The sequence below is a fragment of the Salminus brasiliensis genome, chromosome 1, assembly GCF_030463535.1.
Source record: "Salminus brasiliensis chromosome 1, fSalBra1.hap2, whole genome shotgun sequence".
NCBI classification, from domain to species: Eukaryota; Metazoa; Chordata; class Actinopteri; order Characiformes; family Bryconidae; genus Salminus; species Salminus brasiliensis.
The window spans coordinates 88,307,936-88,332,634 of record NC_132878.1 but is presented as its reverse complement, the minus strand read 5'-3'; the positions used below and the strand labels follow the sequence as shown (position 1 = coordinate 88,332,634).

The 24,699-nt window shown below is 40.6% G+C and overlaps 3 protein-coding genes across 3 annotated transcripts; 1 reads left to right on the top strand and 2 right to left on the bottom strand.

The window, feature by feature from the left end:
• Positions 1–142: 142 nt before the first annotated feature.
• Positions 143–2,559, top strand: rpp38 (ribonuclease P/MRP 38 subunit). The gene has a single exon (XM_072692268.1). It carries the CDS (start codon positions 315–317, stop codon positions 1,134–1,136), a length of 822 nt encoding a protein of 273 aa, XP_072548369.1. The 5' UTR covers positions 143–314; the 3' UTR covers positions 1,137–2,559.
• On the bottom strand, positions 2,315–15,093 carry nmt2 (N-myristoyltransferase 2). Its single transcript, XM_072692267.1, has 12 exons — positions 14,942–15,093; positions 11,951–12,068; positions 10,509–10,653; positions 9,144–9,262; positions 8,840–8,931; positions 7,773–7,889; positions 7,018–7,188; positions 6,796–6,904; positions 6,030–6,200; positions 5,637–5,804; positions 5,197–5,334; positions 2,315–4,427 (listed from the first exon to the last, which is right to left on the bottom strand). The coding sequence occupies exons 1-12, from the start codon at positions 15,049–15,051 to the stop codon at positions 4,407–4,409; spliced, it is 1,479 nt and encodes a 492-aa protein (XP_072548368.1). The 5' UTR covers positions 15,052–15,093; the 3' UTR covers positions 2,315–4,406.
• A 6,593-nt stretch (positions 15,094–21,686) lies between these two features.
• LOC140556498 (testis-specific serine/threonine-protein kinase 6-like) lies at positions 21,687–23,810 on the bottom strand. The gene is made up of 3 exons (XM_072680518.1): positions 22,996–23,810; positions 21,880–22,061; positions 21,687–21,694 (listed from the first exon to the last, which is right to left on the bottom strand). Exons 1-3 carry the CDS (start codon positions 23,808–23,810, stop codon positions 21,687–21,689), a joined length of 1,005 nt encoding a protein of 334 aa, XP_072536619.1.
• Positions 23,811–24,699: the final 889 nt, after the last annotated feature.

Here is a 24,699-nt window from a genome sequence, read left to right as displayed (position 1 = left end):
ACTTAAATACACTGAAGAACAGCTGAAACACTGAATGCATGAATTCTGGGTCACCTTTATTGTAGGATCTTGACGTCACTATTGTGTTGTGTAGAGCCTGACCACTAGGTGGCGGTGTGCATTTTAACAGGGGGTCTCAAAGCTCCAAAACAACATGGCAGCGCACAGGAACAGCACCCATGCTGTAGCTTATGTAGAGTCCAGTGCAGAAGGCTGTCAGATCTGAGGTGGGACAGCGCTGAAGACCACTCTCCACTGAGAGGGTGTTCCGTTCAGGGCGCAGCAGCTGGACTTGCTGGAGATATGAGAGCAGGATGACCACTCCAGGGAAAGCAGCCAAGAAGGAGAAAAAGAAGCCCATCCCGGTGAAAACCTCTCTCAACAACCCTTACGACCTCAGATGGGCCCCGTTAGAGAAGGGCCTGAAGGCGTTTATAATGAACTCCCTGAAGGAGAAGATAGACGCCCTTGGGCTTAAGAAGACCCAGGTTAGGGTGAAGGGTTTCCGCAGCAGAAGGAGAGCTAAGAAGCGAGACCCGGAGCCCGTCGAAGTCGAAGAACCAGCTCGGCAGCCGGGCTGGAGCGACGAGGAGGCCCGGAGGCAGCTGGCCATCGGCATCAACGAGGTGACCAAAGGCCTGGAGAAGGACGAGCTCAGCCTGGTGCTGGTGTGCAGCTCCGTAAGGCCGGCGCACATGATCAGCCACCTCATTCCTCTCAGCAGGACCAGGGCGGTGCCGGCCTGCCAGGTGCCAGACCTCAGCGATGGTCTGTCTGGGCTTCTGGGCCTGAGCAGCGTGCTGGCCCTGGGCTTTAAACGAGGAGGAACCGCCTTCGCCAACACGGTGGGGGAGATCGCTGCTAAGGTGCCGCCCCTCGGTGTGGCCTGGGTGCCAACGAGGCTCATGGAGGACCAGAGCCAGGGTGGAGATGACCTGCATTCAGATCAAGCCAAAACTGAAAAGCAAACTGGAGAGCCTCCCTCAAATCCACTAAAGGGTCAAAAGAGAAAACTTGACCTTTCACTGGAGCCACAAGACCCGAGCCCGTTGCTCCAGCCTCTTAAAGTTAAGAAAACCATCCCAAACCCCTCAAAGATACGAAAACCCAAGAAGAAGAAGGCAACTCAGAAGTGACACGATTTGAGGAGGGGAATTCTGCATAATCCAATTACTGCAAAGTCACTCAGGGAGGAGTAGTGTGAGATGGTGCATTTGTACACTCAGCAAAAACAGGTTCTATGTAGTACCATACAAAGCAGTCCTGGAACCCTTTCTGGTGTTATATATTGAAGGTACTTTAGGACTGTGTTTTTCAACCCTGGTCCTCAAGGCCTGCAGCCCTGCACATTAAGACTTTTCCTGCTTTAACACACCCACTCAATAATGGGCCGTTAATTGTCTGGTTGGTTGTATTAGATGTTTAGTGAGCAGAGAAAACACTAAAAAGTGCAGGGCAGTGGGCCCCCAGGACCAGGGTAGAGAAATACTGCTTTAGCGCAGGGGTTCTCAAATGTTTGCAGGCAGATGCCCCTTCTTGTGTGAATAAGTTCCTATAGACCTCCCCCAAGTGTCCATCAAATGCCCATCTGTTCTCACTGTTCAGCCAAACTTGGTGTAGTTCAGTGATCCTCAACCCTGCCCTGCACAGAGAACTATAGCTGTAATGAACCATCAACAATAAAGGCAGTGAACCATTTAAGAAGCTAGTAATTCTTTTGGGTAGCCATGGACCTAAATATATAACTCTACCTTTACCAAAGAACATTTGAAGAACCTATTTTCCAAAGGTGATTTCTTTACATGGGTGGAGATAGGAACTAGGTCACCACATCTGCTATAAATTAACCATTATATATGCGATCCAACTTATGTACATTTGTAAGTTTCACATGCAATGTTGAGGGTAAAATTGTGTGAAATCTGTTTTATTTAGATATTATTTATGCATCATTTCATGTACAAGGTGAGGTGGTGTTTTGTTTAGTTTAAATATGTATTAATCATTCCTATCACCACCACCGTGAACAATTCTGGATGAGTAGGTTTGTTCCAAATAGAGAATTTCATGCCATATCTGCTCTAAATGGCTCTTCATATATATATTTTTTTATATTTGGGGGCAAAAAAAGTAAAACAAAAAGGCTATAAACCTGTGCACAAACTAAACAACTGATAAAATGTTTGTACTATATTTGCGCATGTTAAAGTTGGAGATTTGTCTTTATTTTCTTATTGACGATGCTGAGGATGAAATGAGCATTTGCTTACACTTGTTTCTTGCCAAGAATCACAACCGAATTGGTCACAGTCAATTCAGATTCAGATGATTTTTATTCAATCAAATAATCCATGCTGGTATACCTTGATGTAGAGTTTAACAATTAGATATTTGGGTGGCCACCGTGTTTGACATGGTGCTGGTTACAATTTCCTTTAAGGTCATTAAACAACCTGCAATGGAGTTCAATAAAAATATTGTTTTCAGAAAGAGAAAGCTGAGCGTCATTTCAAAACTACATCTGATATTATTTAAAAAAATGACCTCTCAAATAAGGCAAGTACTTTGGGTGTTCTCACCATTGAGACTTGGACCAACACAACAGGGGGGGAGGAAGAAAGGGGGAAAAAAAAAGAATAACAAAAATCATGCTCAGTTCATACAGCAAGCTTCAGGACAGCATACACAAATTTGACATTCGCAAAGTGTCCTGGAATCAGGGAGAAAAAACACCAGCTGAAAGAAAGCCAATTACTTAAAGGAATACCCCCCAGTGTTTTCAGTGCAATCTAATCTCTATCTGCTTCAGGAATAGAATATTACAGGAGCCGTAAAGGATCTGCTGCTGTTGTCTTGGTGTCAGATACCACGGGACACCTTCATAAGTCTTGTGAAGTTCATGCCTCGGGCACAAGGGGGACCTACTCAATATTAGGCAACTAATGTTATGGCTGACTGGTGTTGCAAATTAGTTTTTTTTATAAAACTCCAAACTGGCAGCTTCATTTTGTACTTTAAAAATTCTCACCGTGCTTACAGACTAGGCCAGATTTATATTTTCAAAAAAGGGAGAAAGTCTGGACATATGACAGATCTAGCAGATAGAGATTTGATTTAAAACCACGAAGTTTTTGTTTAAGTTCTTGGTTCTCAGTACCTGGGTGTTCGCTTGTTTTAACGTCCTATTGTTGGACACTCCTGATATACTGATGCCTACTACAACGAGAAAAGCTGGAACACAAAAAGACGATTTTTAATCATATAAATAATCAGTATTTCGGAAATTTAATCAGTTGTTTGATCAAGTAACAAGCAGATTTTCTTAGCTGCACGCAACCAAAAGCACTGGGAAAGCTGGAGCTGTAAAGAGCGTTGTCAGAAGCAACGATGCGTCTGTGATTGTTCGACTTGTCATTTCCTTGTGCTTATATATGAAAATTCCCAGGACGTACTTGTAAATTGTGTATGTTTTTTACACCACTGTCTGATAGATGAATGGATTCACTGAAAAGAATACTGACAAAATAAAAAAGGAAAAGCAACAAATTGAACTTAAATACAATTCTAAATATCAGAATTGTTTGAAACAAAGATCTAAGCAGTGAGGAGTGAAAGGAACAAAAGCTACGTCTGGCATCACAAACACTAAAATGCCATTATGGAAACAAAAAATTAAAACAATTCACATTCGTTTTCTTTCTAGCTGCTCTCAGACACTCAAGACCTAAACGTATAATAAAACAAAACAAAAACAGAAAGATCGTAAAATGCACACAGGAGCGTTCTGCTGCTTTAAGAACATAAGAACATGTTGTGCTTCATAAATGCGATACATTCTTTCTCACGTACCCAAACAAACACCCCTTGAACCTATTGACTAACTGCTGGAACTCCTGTAGTGTATGACTTCCAAGGCAGCTCCACAGTAAAAGCCTTTGGATTGGACCCTCCCCCTTGTTTCTTAGCCCCTTGTAAACCACACGACACATAATAAATATCTGGCATTACTATACAGGATGCTAGTTCTTTCACACATACACATCAATGCACCTTCAGAGAACAAAATAAAAGGAAAAAAATGAACTGATCGTCCGAGAGGCGTGCGTTTTGAGTGTGCAGTTTATAAAATGACAATAATAGTTTATGCATGTTTTAAGAAATGAACTCTAAACTCGCATGTGTGTTTTCTGATACAGTATGAAGAAGTCTGTAGTCTGAAGCTGATGATTTTCACATTCAGGATATATAGAAAGAAAAACTGAGAGAAAACTCTCTCGTAACCAAAACGAGACCTAGAGAGCTGCACGATGGATCATTCACTTTGAATGGATTGTTTTCTTCTGTTTTTATTTAAGCCGACTACCTCCTCCTGTGTCCTTTAAGCGTGTCAGCCACCCAGCAGCCAGTTATTGTAGCACAAGACCAACCTGGGGGAAGTAGGAGAATAAGAAATGAGTAAATGAGTTTTAATAAGTACTAAACAGACTTGGGTTTTCTGAAAGCAGAACAGAGATGATTCTTTAATGTTAGAGCGAGCATCATACCGAACACTAAGGGTGTCACAAAATATTGATACACTTGAGTATCATGACATTATGCTTTGCAATTCTGTATTGATTCCCTAGAAAAAACACAGTATTGATTTTTAATGACATGATAATGAAATGTCAGACAGTGGTTCATTTAGTGTAGAGTTTTAAACCCCACCGCTGGAAATCAGTGTTGCATTCTGTTGTACAGTGCTCTGATAGGATAAAAATAAACTTTTATTTCACTCAGATTTAGAATTGTGCATAGGATGGTGTTTTTTTTAATACCATGACAGGTTTCCTTACAGTATCTCAATATATTGCAATATATAAAAATTTAACCTCTGTATTATGATTCGTATCGCCAGGTTCTTGCCAATGCACAGCCCTACTGAGCACTTTCTATACCAGCTAAGATTATCCTAACATTAAAATTATTTATGTACCCTAGGGACACACTCTCCAACAACTCAATACCTCAATACTTAATTTTAAGAGGTATTTTAGAGTTCATTTAGTGTAGAGTTTGCCGATTCATTCTCCAGATCATTCATGTACACAAACAAACACATCAAATGATAGGGGTCTCTAGGTTGTTTCAATTCAGTTTGCTACCAATAGTCAATAATTAACAGAAGAGCGAAATGGGTCCACTCGGCTTTCTTACTTTCTCTGGGTCCATAGGTGGGCATTTCCAGTTGTAAAGGTAATACTGAAGGTTGCCATCTCCGATTCCAAACTTGAGCTTTTCCAAAAAAGTCTTATTCTCCATTAAATCCAGAGCATTAAAAACATCAAAGCCTTTCTGTAATACAGACAAAGACATAGAAAACACTGTTAAACTGATAGAAAAAGAAATAAGCACTCATTTTAGAAGAAAGAATCTTAAAAACAAAGAGATACACTGTCTTTACTTCATGTGTTGTGCGCTATAGGCCAGATTCACAAAGTGACCCACCAGAAACACACACACACACACACACACACACACACACACACACACACACACACACACACACACACACACAGGAGAGATTTGGCTGCTCTGATAAACTTATCTACATGCTTGTTAATGTCAGTGTTTGTACTGTTGCTGTGATATAGTACCAGTTTTGCAAGTATGAGTGCATCATTCATCAGGTCCAACAGCGGAGTCTCTGTGTGCACATTATAAAAGGAGTATGCTGCCTTCAGACTTTTGTGCAGCGGGTGATGCATAACTGTGGACGGCAGAGTGTAGAAACTGGCAAAGTCAGTCAACACGCCACCAGGACCCTGAGGAAAAACAGGAGACAGGGAGATGTAACCAGATGTAACCAGTCACTGAAGCTGAAGCACTGTGTTACTAGCATGCCAAAGTGTGGGGTAGAACACCATCATTACTGTGCTTTGTTTATGTTGCTGGAAACAGAGTTTAAGTCTCACATTGGTATTGATGTTGAAAATTTAACACCACAACTGCCCTATTTGTGCACAAAGCCAAAGAAGGATGAAGTGTACCTCCACTACGTATGTGTCTATTATATTCTCCTGTGGTAGGAACCAGTGCTGGACCTCCTCTTCTCCCATGACGGGTCGCAGGTAAAACTGGCTGAGGTACTTCTGCAGCAGTGCCGTCACCTGTTTCACATCGCCAGCCACCATTGGCCTCAACCCAGGGGTACGCGTGCTCTACAAAGAGACACATGGAGAGCAGAAGAGACATACGGGGGTAAATTCATTTTAACAACATGAAGACGAGTCTGGATTATATTATATTACAATATTATTATAGAGCAGCAAAGTGAATCTATGACCTTCTTCCTTATGAATATGCATGTCAGGCCTCTAAATTAGAAACCTCTACCCTGAAGATCCCCTTTACTAATGTACAGGTGGTAAACTAGAATATCATCTGCTGATATGCTGGTTGTAATAGACGTATTGTACACAGTGGAGCTCCATCCAATGATGCTGGGATGAACTGAAGAACTGTGAATAAGGTGGGTGGCTATCATCCATCACCCTAACCTCACTAATGCCCTGGTCACCGCTTGCAATCAAATCTATTAGAAAGCCTTCCCTGGAGAGTAGACACAGTTACTCCAACAAAAGCAGAACTTTTTCTAATACCCTTGATGTCAGAAAAAAACAATGAATGAGCAGGTGTCCCAAAACTTTTGTTTAAATAGTGTATAATAAAGTGGATGTTATGTGCATGCTCTAAATCTTTTCAGTTTAACACATCTTAGATCTACTTCGAAAAGATGAGGAAGCCCATACTCACATCAGGTAACCTGTAGAGTTTCATGGTCCTTTGTAGTGTCATGTTTCTGCTAAGATGGGAAAATTTCACCTCAACAAGCTTCCTGGGATTTAGAGAGCGATGCCAGTACCTACAAAAACATACCAGTGCAAATAAAACATTTAAAATAGCCAATTCTAATGGTTCCCTAGCATGTGTTCATAAAGTTAGTATTTTATAGGTGACGTCTTTGTATCTTGCTACCTGCATGTAGAGACAGGTTTGGGCAGCACCACTCCGGCTGTATACACGGCCTGGAATATGCCCTCAAGGTTGACCCGCCGCGTGATCTCTCTGATCAGAACTGGAGCTACACGTTTGGAGCGCAGCTTTTTATGCACGCACAGGAAATTAATTTCCACCATCTTCTTTAATCTGAAAGTGTGTCACAGTGATGGACAACACAAGATGAAATAAAATAAACAGAACTTAGATTGTACATCAAAGCACCATTCAAAACTGTTTTAGCTCAGTAATAGCAGATGTTTAGCTTGTGAAAACTCCAGACCACACTAGAACAGATGCCAGTAAACATAAATCAGTAAAAAGGATCAAGAATTCTCACATCATATCATTTTAAAGAAAGTAGTTGAGATCTTGTGAGCTAGTTTAATGACCAGAGCTTAGTTCTAGATTTCTTCTGGATGACCCCAGGCAGCACATGGGTGTGTTCAAGTTCATCAAAATCACCTTTTTAACATCATTAAGCACTGATTTTGTTGGATGATAACTATAAAAAAAAATAAAAGACTTCATGAGGTGAGCTCTGGAGATGTTTTAACGAGCAAAGAAATCACCACTTTCTGTATGAATGGTTTTAGTATTTAATCTAATAGTAGTGTTTTAATAAGTAGAACACTAAGAAGTAAAACACGTACTGTCCAGATGAGGAGTTTTAAACCTTGCCTTGCACTTTGCACAATACTGTACTTCAGAACCAGCATAGCACTGGAACTCACGTGTCATAAATGTGGATGTCTGCAGGAATGGCACTGATGAAGCCCACCAGTTTTTTGTTGGAGGAGACCCTCACACCACAGTGCCACTGGGGCAGCCAGCCAGGGGGACGAAGTGCCCTTATAGAGACAGCAGAAGAGAGAAGAATAAACAAAGGGGCAATTGATATTTCAAACCTTTTTCTCATTTATTACAAGATTTTGACACGCAGACAAAATTCACCAGTGGTGGCAGAATTTAAAAGCTGCTATTCAAATTCTTTGAATACAAACTCTTTTTTTCATTCAAAATCTTCTGCACTTCCAGTTAACTGCCATTGGAAATTGCAAACAGAGCTGCGGCACCTGAATCTGAAAGATCCACATACAGGACATCTTTTTTCTGTCTAACTAAAGAGCTCCACTTCCAGCTTGCAGAGGGCAAAAAAGCGTGCTATAGCGAGAAGCCTGGCATGCACAAAAACGAAAGATCATATTGCAGCAGTTATTTCCAACTGATTTTAAGATTCTTTCGCTAATTTTAAATGCTTTCATGGTCATGCTCCTGTTCCTCAGTAATTTCCAAATTATGGAAGCTTCTCTCTCCTATTACAGCATTAGGCTCTAGATCTCTCTTCCTGGTGAGCTGAGGGCTCTTAACAATCTTTGCACATTTAGGATGAGGGTTAAAACTAGGGCCACACGATATTGGAAGAAACCGTATACCATACTGTGATGTTAATAATATATGAAGCTTTTCCTTTGGATCTGATAGCAAAAAAGCTAGCTGGACGTGTTTGATATTTTTATATTGCATCTGGCATTGCACGTCCTGCAATGTAACTATGTAACTTATTACTACTAGTTTTCTAAACAGGAATTGCAAATATAAAAAAAGATGAATGCTTATTTGCTTAACCTAACCGCCAGCCCACTGTAAGGGGCCTTTATCGTCATTTTACATGATCTTTTGCATATTTTACTGTAAAGTACTTTCATTTTCATCTACTGCTTCTCACATTCCGAACAAAAGTAAAGATAAAGCAAGAAAGGGACCTAGATGTGTCAATCCCACGCCCCTTTTATCTTACCATTTGAGAAAGTCAGGAGAATAGTCGAATCTGAACATGTTGTCATCATCCTCAACATAATTCTCATTCAGCAATGTGTACAGCTCCTTCAGCTGGAAGATGGATAGCAAAAGAATTAATGAGAACACAAAGGAACGGATACCTGTATATGGAAACACAGCGTATCACAGTAGCGTATCACAAGTGCTTCACAAAGACGTGCTGAATATCCACTTCATGAAATCATGGTCTGTCAAGACATGACCATAGACTAACAAAGAAGATAAATACTTGACATATGAGCTGCTCTTATTCACGCATGTACCACTTCAGCGTTGCTGAGATCCAGTGTGTCCCACATGAAACCCTGTGGGAGGGAATATGGCTCCTGTCTGACGTTCTCCTTGTCCGGTTCAATTGGCCCATGAGTAGTCACCACCTCGTCTGTGACAAAACAACAGAGTTGGTTACTGTACTGACACATTTGACTTAAAGAGGCATTATGTGAGAACTGGTATTTCTTGCTCCTGGGTAATTTGCATTTTGGGATCCCTCTAAAAGGCATACTTTACACATGCATTTTTAGACAAGCTGGCATACAGAATCGTCACTGAAAGTGAAAGAAGCACTTGAACTGAAGCAGTAGAGTAATATTACTGGATTTTTCACAAATATGAGCATTACCCTGCCACTTCACGAATGTGCAATTAGCAGTGTGTTGAGTCCAAAGTAACAGCGATAGAGATGCTATGCCTATTACAGGTCTGGGTGGCACCTCAATGATTTTGAAGCTGTTATTTTAAGGTAAAAATGATACAGTGCTGTTTTAAATTAAAAACTTGGGAGTTGAAAAGAATTTGGTGAGAAATAATAACATTAAGATTCAATAACTTTCCATGTTCAAAAAACACATTTAAAAACATTAGCAAAGCAATTCAGCAATATAACTGTGCCAACACAGTGTGCCAATACATTTCTAAAAATTAATAAATAATAATGTTCATTACAGCAAAAGTGTACTCAAGTTAGTGCTTTTATCCAGTTAATGACTGTAGAGTGTATTGCTCTTTTGTTGTAGTGGCAAATGGAAACAGTTTTTTTTTCTTTTATAGCTAAGAAGCATCTACTTAATATAAGAGATGTTGCAATTACTTGGTCACATAGTCCTGAAATGTGCCTACATCATTTTAAACTGTAGGTTTCAGCAATTGTAAAGAAGCAATTGAAAGAATCAGATTTTAACAAAAAAGACCCACAATACTCTGTTGCTGTAAATGGCATTTCTGACCAGAGTTCAGTGAACATTGGTGCACTGTAATATTGGAGGTTATTCTGCCCATACACTAGAAGAAGCTAACATCTGAGACACTATGATTTTGCAAAGACTGAGACATCTATTGTTTATTCACAATGTCCACTTCACATTGCATGAGCCAAGACTAAAACCTTGCGATAATATTAAACACAATTAATTTTATCGGAACATCAAGATGAGAAAAAGACCACTGTTCTGAGTTAAGACATCCTGACCACCTTACACCAAAGCATCAAGATGGCAGGAGCATTATACTCTTAACAAGACTTACGTGATTCTTTTCAGACATTGGAAATTTGTCTGCAACAGAGAAATCCTTTGAAAAGTTGTTTGGTGCAAGACCGGCATTAAACCTGGTGATAAAGTGCAACTCACTGAGTTTAGGAACGGGTTGGGTGTCCCAGAACTGGTACTTGTGCTTAGTGGCCTCATCTATGCTCTTCGCAGGTCCTTGACAGGTGGACAGCAGCTCCATTGCTCTCTGAATGTCCTGCAGCTTCTGCATGGGAATGGCTGGATTCTGATAGGAAGAGAAAGCAGTCAGAGGGTTTGCATACAGGTTGATGAATAAACAGTGTGACATGAACAAGAAAGGCAGTTTGAAACAGTTGTTAATAATGACGCTAATCTGAGGACACTTGAGTGATGAAGTGGACTACAGATGGACTGATCACAGTTTTGGGGTGATGCTGATTGCTGGTCGTCTTTATGTACGATCTGTCAATTTCTGATATCCATCAAGGGTGGGGTTAAATGCCATAATAACATTTAAAGGCAAACTTGGTAATGCATTATTGTGCAGGGCTTCTTAATGTTGTGTGCATGAAATGTACTTTGCTTTCTGGAATCAATCACATTTAAACCTCTGTTGAGCTCAGAGCACCAGCTGCGAGAGCTTGTGAAATCCCATTGAACTGCACTGTGGAGCTCAGAGTATCGTTAGCTAGCTCTGCTGATGCTCACTGTACTTTAGCTGGACTGAATATTGTGCTCTCAAACAGACTGTCCGCGGTTAGTGGTGTTAAACGTCTTTACCCAGCTTGCCCATGAGGCACGTTTCTTTTACACATTCTACAAATAGGAGTGTTTGAGTCAGATATGGTAAAAAATAAACAGCAGCAACGACATTATCAGCAGGGATTTCTGCACTGGCTTTAATGGGTAGCTGCAGTCTTAAGTGAGGTTCGCATCTTGCAAAACATGGATCACACAGAATGATCTGACCAGCTCTAAGGATCAGTTAAAAGTATGATATGATCGCAGATTGAACATTTGGGCTACAAATCAGCCAATACCAATACACAGCCGATCAGTCTTTCCACCTTTAGATAGGATGTATTGATTTTTCTAAGGTATAGTTCATTTCAAGTTTAAATTCAAAGCTCAAGCAGACATGAAAGACTGTGATTCCCTTTGTTTGTCATTGGTAATACAATCGGAACACATGGACTACACTTTTCGATTTTAGGTTGCAGTTCTTATTTGGATTCTGCTATTTCTAGAGCAGTTGGTGTAGTGTAGTGGGTAAAACACAGCCTAATCTCCCCATAGCAGACTAGGTTTTGCTTCTTTGACTGGGCCAATACGCCACACTACACCAATTACAGTCCTTGTGTCAGACGCCTAACACTCCATTCACCTGCCTGTGTAACACAATTCCAACGCAAGTTGCTCTAGAAGAAAATGTATCATAGTCCTGGATTCATTAACTGAGCTGAGCTGAGCTGGGTTGTGTTAAGACTGCTTCAAAACGTACATATATGTGTTTTTGGGGGTGTTTTGAGTCAGATATGTGATGAACTGTATGTGATAGAAACCTTTATCTCCTGAGAATCAGAGGCAGAATCGGACTTGGTTCCTCCTGAGCTGGGTTTTTCTTTCTTTCGCTTCTGTTTTTTCTTTTTCTTCTTCGCACCAAGGTCTCCACCAGGACTCCTTTACGAAAGACAATACCAAGACATCTTTAGATCAAGTATGTGGACAGAAGTATCGCCTACTTTACATGTGAAACTGTATGGTATTCAGCCCTGTTTAGGGAGTCAGCTATTACCCCAGCCTAGCCTGAAATGACTGACAGCAGTAAGGTAGACAGTAAGTAAATCAAGGTGGTTAAACACAGTTACTAGGGACACTTAGTAACAAAGTTAAGCTGCATAAGAGACTGAAAAGCATGTTTAACTAAACAGCGGATTCAGCAAAAATGCAACATTGTCAAAAAAAACAAAACCAAAACAAACAAACAAAACACACTGACCACAACTTAACATTGTATATCGTAATATGACTATTGGCAATTTAGCAACATTACACGTAATTCCATGAATTATACAATCCCTATTTGGTTGTCTAAATTTACAATGGATCCTGAGGTAAGTCTCTCTTTCACAGGAGCTTCTTCATTTTTTCACATTGCCCATTGCCACAACCTCCTGACATTTTGTCAGATAACACCGTCACAACTTTCTGAGCAACATACAGAGCACCAAGCAGACAACTTTGCAGCCACCAACTCCTATTACTGCCTGGCTTATTGCTGTCACAATGTTGTCTCAACCTCCTAGAATGCTAAAAAACAACAGGCTGTCACAACGTTGCTACAATACTGCCAAAGGCTGGTACTGGTTACGATGTTTCAAAAACATAGTCACAACATTACTACAATGCTGTGGAAGATTTGATTTTTCACAGTGTTGCTAGTAATTGCCCAGCAAGTCTACTTTCTTACAATATTAGTACTATTTATGTTGTCTCAAAAAGGTTGTGACAATGTGTCCACTTCTATGCAATGTTGCTATGTTTTTAAAAGGTGGTCCTGTACACGGTCTCAAAAACATTGGCATAATGTTATCTACTTATTTACAATGTTGTCAAAAAGTACTGTTTATATTGTCTTACACACATTGTGACAATGTGTCTACTTGTAAACTGTGCGTTTACAACATTGCTAAAACGTCTTTAAAATGTGGTGGTACTGTTTACGTTGTCTTAAAAGGGTAATCACAAAGTTGTCTACTTTCTTAAATTGCTTTAATGTTGTTTAATGTCTTACAACATTGCTGAAAGTGGTACTGTTTAGATTGTCTCAAAAAGGTTGGAAAGACGATGTCTACTTTCGTACAACATTTCTAAAATGTCTTTAAAAAGGTAGTACTGTTCATATTGTCTTAGAAACATTCTGACAATGTGTCTGCTTTCTTACAACACTGCTATAAGTGGTACAGTTTAGATTGTTTTAAAAATAGTCACAACGTGGTCTACTTTTTTCTTACAACATCGCTAAAACGTCTTTAAAAGGTGGTACTGTTTACAGTGTCTCAAAAAGGTCATCACAATGTTGTCTACTGTCTTACATTGCTTCAGTGTTATCTGATTTCTTACACTTTTGCAAATAGTGGTACTGTTTACATTGTCGCCAAAAAAAGGTAGACAAGACGTTGCCTACTTTCTAACAACGTTGCTAGTAACTACCCAGCAAGCCCTGAACATTGTCACAACAATGCCACAATGGTGTGAAAAGGCGGTACTGTTAACATTATTAAAAAGTAAAACTGTACATTGTCTCAAAAGGATTCTTACAATGCTGGCTACTTTCTTTAAACATAGCTAGTACCCGCCGAGCAAGAATACAACATTGTCACAACGTTGTCTACTTTCTCACAACATTGCCACGGCAGTGTGAAAAGGTGGTACTGTTTACATTGTTGCAAAAAGACTTTCTTACAATGTTGCCATTGTCATAACATTGTCTATACTTTCTTAAAACATTAGTTGAACGTTGTCAACTGTACTATTGTACATTATGTTAAAAACATTGTCACAATGTTGCATACTTTCTTACAACATGGCTAATACCCGTTGAGCACGAATACAACATTGTCATAACGTTGTCCACTTTCTCAAACGTCGCCACGACGGTGTGCGAAGGTGGTACTGCTAACGTTGTCTCAAAAAGGTGGTGCTGTTTACGTGGTCACATAACGCTGCTAGCCACAACTTTGAGAAATCACAGTCCAAACGTCGTGACAACGTTGTGGGCACCAAAAACAATAGGTTGTCACGACGTTACCGTTTTCGCTGGGGACCTGCATTTCAGCCACCGGCCTGTCATCAGCTTCCTAAGTTTGGCACTGGGTCGCTTGATTGTTGTAGCCAGCTAGCTGACTGGCTAGCTAGCTAGCTAGATAACTAGCTAACTTCACTGGCTACACACAAACGTTTGCTGTGCGCGTTTGATAACCGACCTGCTGATATGCGTGCAGTTAAGCTACATCTGAAAATGCCTGTGAACATCGGCTAGACGTTGCCTTTTCCACAGGTATCCAGCTAGCCTGTAAACAGAGCCCAGCCTTTCATTCAAACGTGTCGCTCCGCTCTCAGTGAGCTTAGCCAGCGACAATGGTGGCAAATCCAGGTCCGGACAGTAGAGATCCACCCCAGAGCTTTGCTCCGACTGCCCGGCCAGCTCTGCTGCAGCTGCGCGGTCCAGGCAGTTGGAGCCAAACTCTGGAGTGGATTTTCACTTTCTGGACCTGGATTTGACACCGCTGGCCAGCGACAAGCACAAACAGCCACATTACTGAATGACTTCTGCAACCTATAGATGCTCAGCTGTACATCTGAGCCCTGTCAGAACCGAGCCTTCTCACAGGTACCAGAGGACAATCCGTGAACATCCACGAATTAGTATTGTTGACAGCTAGCTAACCCGGCTAACCCAGCTATAGCCTCGGCGCTAAGCCAGCGCTGTAAGACACCGCCGATCAGAAGTCAGGTTTAGGAGTTTTGTACGAATTTCAGACCAAGCCCACCCCTGCATGTGCTCATTTTCCTCCTCGTTGTCTCCGTCGATGCCGCAGGTGTCCTGGTCGTCCAGCTCCAGGCTCTGCTGGCTGGCTGCAGACTCGCTGTCTTCCGCCATCACGGAGGGAGAGAGGGGCTCTGGCCACAGTAGCTAGCTTAGCCTGGGAGCTAACCAGAAACATCGGCGAGAGACGAGGGGAAACAGCGCCATCTGCCGGCTGTATTTAACCACGTCGTTCTCATCAGGAGAACTTCTGCACAGTGTGTCCAAATGTTTGTGGACACCCCTGCTAATGAATGCATCGAGCTCATTTTATTTTGCACGCATTGTTGACACAGATGTGCAAATGCACACGCACACAGTCCCAGTACGTCTCTCTCTAGTCCCTGCAGAGAAGTATTGCCAATGGAATAGGACTCTCTCCTCTGGTGCAGATAGGTAAACATGAACATGTTGGGACCATGCCCAATTCCAGAGGTCGCAGCTAGTGTGGAAGTATGAGCACTTCTATACTGTACTCAGCTGAGTACTCAACTATCTGTACTCATCAAAAGTATTTGCCATTTAATACTTTTAATCTCTACAGCCTACATTTCACAAAGCTGCACGTTTTAACGCCACATTTTAAAAACAGGCTCATTACTTTTTACTTGTTAGTGAATCTGAATCTGTTAAAGATTCGGTTCGTGTGAGAAACAAGCGGAGCTGAGCTTCGGTTCTGTATAGTGATTTGAGTCAGGTGGTTGAGGTTGCTGGAGTTTTCAGTGGTTGAAGAAATTGTGTTAGTAGACATTAATAGAGGTGAGATTTTCACCAGTTGTCTTGATAAACTGTATCCTTACCACCTATTTCTTAAAATCAGTAAATAACTGGAAACCAACACAGTTAAACTGGAGTGGAGGGGTTGTTGATTTCCGATGGGTGGTGTCAGTTTTTATTCTGTTAGTTTAAATGACTTTGATTTGATATAATTACGATGCTAAAATACTGAAAGGCCATATCAGTAAATGTGTGTTGAATTAAGGTCTTAATGAAAAGAATCAAGCTATTAAGGGTTAATCACATGTTTAGGGTATAAGAGCTGAGAACCATATTTGACCACAGTGATCATCTGTGAACTGTGAATATGAAACTGGTAAATTCTCTATTTTAATTACATCAATTTTATGTTTATTTTTTTCTGGACAAAAATTTAAATGTCATTTGTATGATTTTGCATAAACCAATATTTGCACTCAGTGTCATGGTTTTGTTAATCTGTAATTCAAGAAATGTTTAACATTAAGAAATTGTCCCCTTTTAAACTTTAGGTACATTTGTGTGCATGTTTGACTGTACTTTTACTTGAGTAAAAATGCTTGAGTAGCCTTCCCTGTAGATATTAGCTAAGAGCCAATATAGTATATGCAGACAATCTGTTTAGGTCATTTATAATTATATTCTTACTTTAATTAAGTCTACAGGGTGGGTGGTCTCATTATGAAGAATATGAATTGAGAAGCACAGCTAACTAGCTAGTTTAAATAACATCAGCTATGCTAATGTAAGAATAACACCTCTCAGCTTTTTAATCACCATGGGCATTAGAAATGTCACAGCTGTAAACAGAGCAGGGAGCAACACTTATCTCACTGGACCTGAAAGCCAACAACGAGGAAATGACTTCAGCACAGAAACATTATACTCTGCTCATTAGGCAACACTATTTCATAATAATATTACAGTGTAATGAACAGTGTAACTACTAACTTCATGATTAAAAAAATAGAAATAATTTCATAAACATTAACACTATTACATGTATTATACATTATATATTATATGGTTGTCGCTATTTGGGTCGCTCTTCAGGTATTTGATGCTTTGCAAATATACAAAGCAACAATTCTGTCAAACACCACAATCTTTAGAAGGGACTTACAAGGTTTGCCCATAGTTGTGTTTTGCTACATTACACTGTAGCTAAATTACTGCATTTACAGAATGGTTGTGCATAATGCACAGTGGTTGCACAGACAGTTGCTAGCTTGTTTCTATGTGGTTTTACAAAGTGAAACGTTCTAGTCTTTTTGCTAGGTACCTGCAATGGAGTTGCTAGATGGTTGCTATGGTATTGCTAAGTGGTTGATATGATTTCCCAAGTGGTTGCTAGATGGTTGCTATAGTGTCCAAGATGGTTGCTATGCAGAAAAACACATCCAATCAAAATCTGTATACAAGCCTGAATCGCAAAATCAGACAATCAGAACAATGTGTATTTTAAAAAGTGGAAAACAGAGGAAAGGTACTTGGGACAAGTTACATGACAAAAACTCTGTCAGAAGATGATGATGAAGAAGAAAATAAATGGCAATATACTTTACAATGGGCCACCATACTTACATGTGATTTACTGAATGTAGAAATCACTGTAAATTCATGTTTAATGGGTTATTTAAACACAATAGTGAATGATCAGTATTGGAACATACAGTAAGTGTTAACCTGAGTGCCAAAACTGTGTTGTTTTTTTGTTTGACATTACATATGTAAATGTTTGTGGACACCCCTTCTAATAAATGTAATCAGCTACTGTAGAGTCCCTGCAGAGAAGTCTAGTCAATACAGAAGGACTCTGGAGCAGAAAAACATGAACCTGTTGAGCTGTGGAGCAGTGGAACTGTGTTCGCTGGGAATGATGGTGCTTCATGTCATACTTTTGGGATGAGTTGGAGAGTTGGGGGTATGAGGTGGGGTGGTAAGCATCCAACATCACTAACTATCACTATCCTGACCTCACTAACTCTCTTGTTGCCATATTCTAGTAGAAAGCCTTCCCTGGACAGTGGCAACAAAAGTAAGAGACCACATAGTTCTGGATATAAGAATACATAACACTTCTATCAATCTAAGACGTTTTGAATGGACAATTTAATTTCTGAGGGACCTCTGTAGGCACCTGTTTTTCAGAGAAGCAAAAGCTATTTTGATAGGAATTTTCTCACATAACACATCGCTGGCTGAGATAGGAGCCTGGGAAGGTTTGTAGGCATATGTGATTTTTTATTCTCAAGGAAACATTCACAGACAGGGTTCAGATATTTATTAACTTCCAAAATTCTGATTTTTCAATGTATCTTAGACTTCTGGAATATATGAAGTAAATTCATTAAATCTCCAGGTACCCCAGGTCACTAATCAAACCAGAACAGTACCAAAACACCTCACCAAAAAATAAAATGGACATACTGTCATTATTTAATGCAGGTCGTCTCAGCCAATCTGCACGAGAGTTATGTTTAATAGCATTTCTGTGAGCTTGTATTCTAATTAAGACCTAATTATCAATTTACACATATATCAGGAATCGGTAGTAGTGTTTTAATTAAACTACTTTCTTGTGCATACAGAACCCTTAGGGCCTCCTAGGCCGTCAGAGAATGTTTAATGATTTATGTGCACTTTTAGTTCATTTCTATTTAATAGAATTTGATTGTAGTATAGAATTGGTTCAACTCTGCAAGTACTTGTCTTATTTTGATCTTATCTTAGTTTTAGTTTTCATATAAAATTTTATTAAGCCAGCATTGCCAGTCCAGAGGATGTTTAATCAGTTAAATCTGGAGTAACACCTGTTGAAGGATACTGATAAAGTTGTCAAATTAATCCAGAGATTCTTTAGGAGAGGAACAAGGAGTAAATTAAAAATGTGAGAGAAATGGCAAGTTTGACAGTGTGAGATTAGAGCTAATTGGAGTCTCACAGCCTATCTGTGACATTTGGCAGCCCTGACATCAAACCACACTCTGTGGTAAACATTTTCATGGACAAAGTAATTTTACTTTGTTATCATTTAAATATTTAATGAAATCTAACCTCACACAACTGTATTACCTGAATTAAACTTTGAGTAGAAGATGATAATGTTTCTGACTCAAATACACACTACATCTTGTTATTCAGTATTTTATTACTTTAACACAGGCTGTTTCATACAGGCTCATTCTTCCAGACTCGCTCCTCTAGTCCCTCCAAGCTCACTCCTCCAGGCTCGTTCCTCCAGGCTCACTCCTCCAGGTTCACTCCTCCAGGTTCGTTTCTCCAGGATCACTCCTACAGGATCACTCCTCCAGGCTCACTCCTACAGACTCACTCCTCCAGACTCACTCCTCCAGACTCACTCCTCCAGACTCACTCCTCCATGATCATTCTTTCTTGCTCCCTCCTCCAGGCTAGTTTCTCCAGGCTCAAATCCTCCAGGCTCAAATCCTCCATATTTAGTCCTGATCTGCTTCTGAACTACAAGATACTAACAACATATACTTAAATATATACTTACATATAATTACCTCCAGACTCTTCTCCAGGCTAATTCTTTCACTCTTCTAGAATCACGTCCAGACTCGTTTTTTTCTGGGCTCACATCCCCAGGGTTGTTCTTCAAGGCTCGTTCCTCCAGGCTTATTCTTTCAGGCTCATTCTTTTAGGCTTATTCTTTCAGGAGCATTCTTTCAGGAGCATTCTTTCAGGATCATTCTTTCATGTTTCCTCCTCCAGGCTTGTTTCTCCAGGCTCAAATCCTCCAGGCTCAATCCTCCATATTTAGTCCTGATCGGTTTCTAAACTACAATATACTAACAGCATATACTTTACAGTTACCTCCAGGCTCAAGACTCATTCCTCCAGGCTTGTTTCTCAAGGCTCCTCCCTCCAGGCTCAATTTTCCAGACTCAACCCTCCACCAGACTCATTCTTTCAGACTCATTCTTTCAGACTCATTCTTTCAGACTCATTCTTTCAGACTCATTCCTCCATGATCATTCTTTCATGCTTCCTCCTCCAGGTTTGTTTCTCCAGGCTTAAATCATTCAGGCTCATTCCTTCATATTTAGTCCTGATCTGTTTCTGAACGACAATATGCTAAAAACATATACTTTACAGTTACCTCCAGGCTCACTACTCCAGGCTGACTCCTCCAGACTCATTCATTGAGACTCATTCTTTCAGACTTTTTCCTCCAGGCTTGTTTTTATTGGCTCCGTTATCCAGGCTCAATCCTCTAGGCTCAATTTTCCAGACTCAGTCCTCTACCAGACCTATTCTTTCAGACTCATTCTTTCATGCTCCCTCCTCCAGGCTTGTTTCTGCAGGCTCAAATCATTCTGGCCCAGTCCTCCATATTTAGTCCTGATTTGTTTCTGAACTACAATATAGTAACAACATATACTTTACAGTTACCTCCAGACTCTCCTCCATGATCATTATTTCATGCTACCTTCTCCAGGCTTGTTTCTCCAGGCTCAAATCATCCAGGCTCAATCCTCCATATTTAGTCCTGATCTGTTTCTGAACGACAATATACTAACAACATATACTTTACAGTTACCGCCAGGCTCACTCCTCCAGACTCAATTTTCCGGACTAATTTTTCCAGACTCAACGCTCCTCCCGACTCATTCTTTGAGACTCATTCTTTCAGACTCATTCCTCCAGGCTTGTTTCTCTAGGCTCAATCTTCCATGCTCAATCCTCCAGGCTTGTTTCTCCAGGCTCAAATCATCCAGGCTCAATCCTCCATATTTAGTCCTGATCTGTTCCTGAACTACAATATACTAACAACATGTACTTTGCAGTTACCTGCAGGCTCACTCCTCCAGACTCATTCTCTCCGACTTATTCTTTCAGACTCATTCCTCCAGACATGTTTCTCTATGCTCTGTTCTCCAGGCTCAATTCTCCACGCTCAATTTTCCAGACTAATTTTTTTAGACTAACTTTTCCATACTCAATCCTACAGAAGGGATCCTACTATTCTTTCAGACTCATTCTTTCAGACTCATTCCTCCAGGCTTGTTTCTCTAGGCTCAATCTTCCATGCTCAATCCTCCAGGCTCAATTTCCTTGTTCCTCCAGGCTCAATCCTCCATATTTAGTCCTGATCTGTTCCTGAACTTCAATATACTAACAACATATACTTTACAGTTACCTCCAGACTCTCCTCCAGCCTAATTCTTTCGCTCCTTTAGTATCACCCCCAGACTCCTTCGGGGCTCACATCTCCAGGGTTGTTTTTTAAGGCTTTTTTCTCCAGAATCATTCCTGATCGGTTCCTGAACAACATGATACTAACAACATATACTTTACAGTAACCCCCAGAGTCAATTCTCCAAGCTCAGACTCCTGTCTCAGATCTCCAGAATTACTCCTACAGCTCTTTTCTCCGGTCTCGTTCTTCTGGGCTCACTCCTGAGTGTGTGTCCTAAAGCTCACATCGACAATCAAGAAGATAAAACATTCCTCATACCTTAAAGTTGAACCTTCGTTTGGATCGTCTGAAAGGGGAGCAGAAGCCTCAGTCTCCAGGGTTCCTGCATCACTTTGGGCTGTGGGAGCAAAATTTCTGCTTCCACCACCAGCCCATGGAGCGGGACGTTCCCTTCAAACTTAAACCCAGCCCATACGTCATCATTCCTGGGAGCCATGGTAGACATCTACAAGGGGTGAACCCTGTTCGTCTTCTTCAGGATCTGTTGGAGAAACAAATTGATAATGATGGACCAACTGAGACATTTATGATAAATATTAATATAAGTGATTACATAAGTGATTTTAAGGTTTAAAATCTGGAGCTCTTACAATCACTCAGTACTGACTCACACACCTTAAACATGGAGAATCTCAGCCTCCTGGATCTCTGCCGCACTGTGGGCTGTGCCTCCACAGCTTCTGCTTCCACCACTGGCTCACAAACCAGGACATCTGGAGCCCCATCTTCATGCCTCTGCTCAGTGGAACAAGCAGGAGCTTCTGTACAGGCAGCAGAATGACTAGCAAGCTGCTGAGCAGAAGAGGAGTCGTGCACCATAGAGTTCCTCCTAAAAAACTTCTTCATCCTCTCTAGAAGTGACTGGGAGGATCTGAGAATTGGTGCTAGGACATGAGTATTATCTGCTCTTTTAACTGCACCACCACGTGGATAACAGCTGAAGCAGCCATACTCCTCCTCCTCCTCCGTAACCTCTTTGCTTTGGCAAGTTAAACTTGCATCAGCTCTACTGCTGCCGTCTTCCTGAAGCGGGTTGACGTCTCTGTTAAAACTGCCTTCTCCATCCTCTTCAACGACGGTCACAACAAATCTGCCAACAACTCTGGAGGGGGTACAGAAGCATTGTGGAAAATAAGTCTTCTTTGATTATTAACTTATTGGTAATACACTAATACTGTACATTCCCTATTTACTTATTACTTATTACAAAAAGCTCTTCATTCTGAGTGACTTTAATCAGTCTATAATACAAACTCCTGACATGTTAATGGAGACAGCAGAGATACAACACACGTGATAAATAAATCACTTAAAATAAATAGTAATAAATAAATAAATCACAGGATTTTGATCATTTCTGTATTGGTACCTTTTTCCTTATGGGCAATCTTTTCATATACTATGTATTAGACTGAAAATGACTACAGAAGTTGTGAATTATAGTCCTAAAACCTACCGTGCTGCAGGGGGATGAGGTGTAGGGATTTCTCCACTGCGAGGGGAATATGTCACTCTAGTTAGACTGCTCTCTTCCTGACCCTAATGTGTAGAGGAGAGAGTCATTACAAAATATCAATACAAAGATCAAATTTACTGGTTAAACATTAACAGTTTTACTTCAACTCATTCTGGTGAAAATATCTGCACATGCTTTAAAAGAAAGTGTTTTTATTAAGCAACAGTTTGTCTAAAAATCAAATTTCAGCCGAGACACGTTTGGTGTCTGAAATGAGATTTTTTAGTTTTAGGTCTGAAGATATAAGGCTAATATTGCCTTAATATTGTAATATTACCATTTAGCCAACCTATTAGCATGGTGCTAAATCTTCAGAAATCTAAAGTAGATTATAGAAATGGGTGTGTTGTGAGGTGAAGACTTACATTCTTCCTCTTCCTTATTTGTAGTGACTGACGAAAGCTTTTCCACAACCTAAAAAAAAGAAATGTATTTAAATGTAATTAAATTAAAATTACAATTAAAATGTTATTATATGTTTAAACATGATACTCAAGTTCCAGCACAATGGTTTACTTACCTTTCTCGCCTCGACTGCAGCCAAGGGTGCTGTGCCACTTCGGTCATTGAAGGCCGAGTGTGAGGATTGTACTGCAGCATGTATGAGATGAAGGCTTGACACGGCCCCTCCACTCTGACCCCCTCTGGATACTTTAAGGGTTCTTGCTGAGCACGTTGGAGACCATCCCAACTGTAAACTTCGAAGGGCAAGTGCCCGGTGACCATAACGTAAAGAACGACGCCAAGGCTCCACACATCACTCTTTTTGGGATCATGGAGCTTACCCTTAAGAACCTCAGGTGCAGCGTAGAAAGGAGTGCCACAGCCCGTGTGCGTTAGGTCAGGGGAGCCTCTTGAAAAGCACCCAAGACCAAAGTCGGTTAGTTTGACTTGATTGTCAGCTGTCAGCAGAACATTTGCACACTTAAGGTCACAATGGGCAATGTCCTGCTGGTGCAGATAAACCATTGCACTAAGGAGTTGAGAGAACCATGTTTTGGCCTGGTTGATGGGTATGAAGGTCAGCTCTTGAATCTTTTGATCGAGATCCATCACGGCAGGCTCCATCACAATAAACACCTCTCTGCTAGGCATCTCGTAAATTTCATACACCTGAACAATATGTGGGTGCCTTACTTTTTTCAATATGGCGAGTTCCCGGGGCAGATATTTAGAAAAAAAATCAGGTGCCTTCATTATAGGGTCCATTATTTTTATGGCCACCTCTTTGCAGTGCCTTTCAGATGTGGCAAGCTTGACCTTTCCATAACTCCCTTCACCGATGGTGCACAATACTTGGAATCCAAAACTTCTCAGGACTCTGCTGGTTTCCATTTTTACCCTGTAGATGAAAAGTGGAGATGAAGATTAGAAGGAAGTTGTGAGATAGTGAAAGTGAATGCCTCGTGCTTTAACCCAGTCTGTGATTGAATCCCTTCTCTCTCTCATTAGCATATGTGACGCTAGGTTGTGCATTTCACTTTTTTTTTGCCTTAAGCGGTTCAATGATGTGATCGGTAATCAGTAAATGGTGCTTACCTTGTCCTATGTAAGAAGCTAAACAAGAACCTGTGTAACTGGTTCTAATAAAAGCAAATATATAACCCTTGTAACTGGTTCTAATAAAAGCGGCTCTAGATAAGGAATCAAATCTGCTTCAATGCCAATGCAGAAATCAACTGTCTCTCGAGCTGCTGAATCCTGACTGAGCCAGTGAGGGAGAACCCCGCCTTTTATAGGAGCCACTGTGACATCATCAGTGTGATGTCACAATGGAGAGGTTGCCTCAGGTCACTGAGGTCAGTTTTATCTCCCACTCTAAAGTATTATGAGGAGCAGATCTGTGCTTCCCTTTGACTTCACTGACTGTATATGACTGTACGTATGTACACATTGTGCTGTGAAAAAGTATTTGCCCCCTCTGAATGTTCTCTCTTATCACGTATTTGTCAGTGCATTCTTTTAGACCTTCCATTAAAATGATCTATTGGATGATGTGAACCTCATCAGAAACAAGTGACACTTATTATGACATTTATTTAAAGAGGAAAGTCATGCTGATTATAATGTGAAACATTTACCTTAATAAATAACAGCTTCAAAATCACTGTGATGCTCCACTGACGTGTAATAAGGACAATAGTGTCTTTATCATTGTTACTCTACGTTTCTCTGTGTAACTTTGAAGAGGTGTGAAGGAAAAACACTCATAAGAACTGCATTA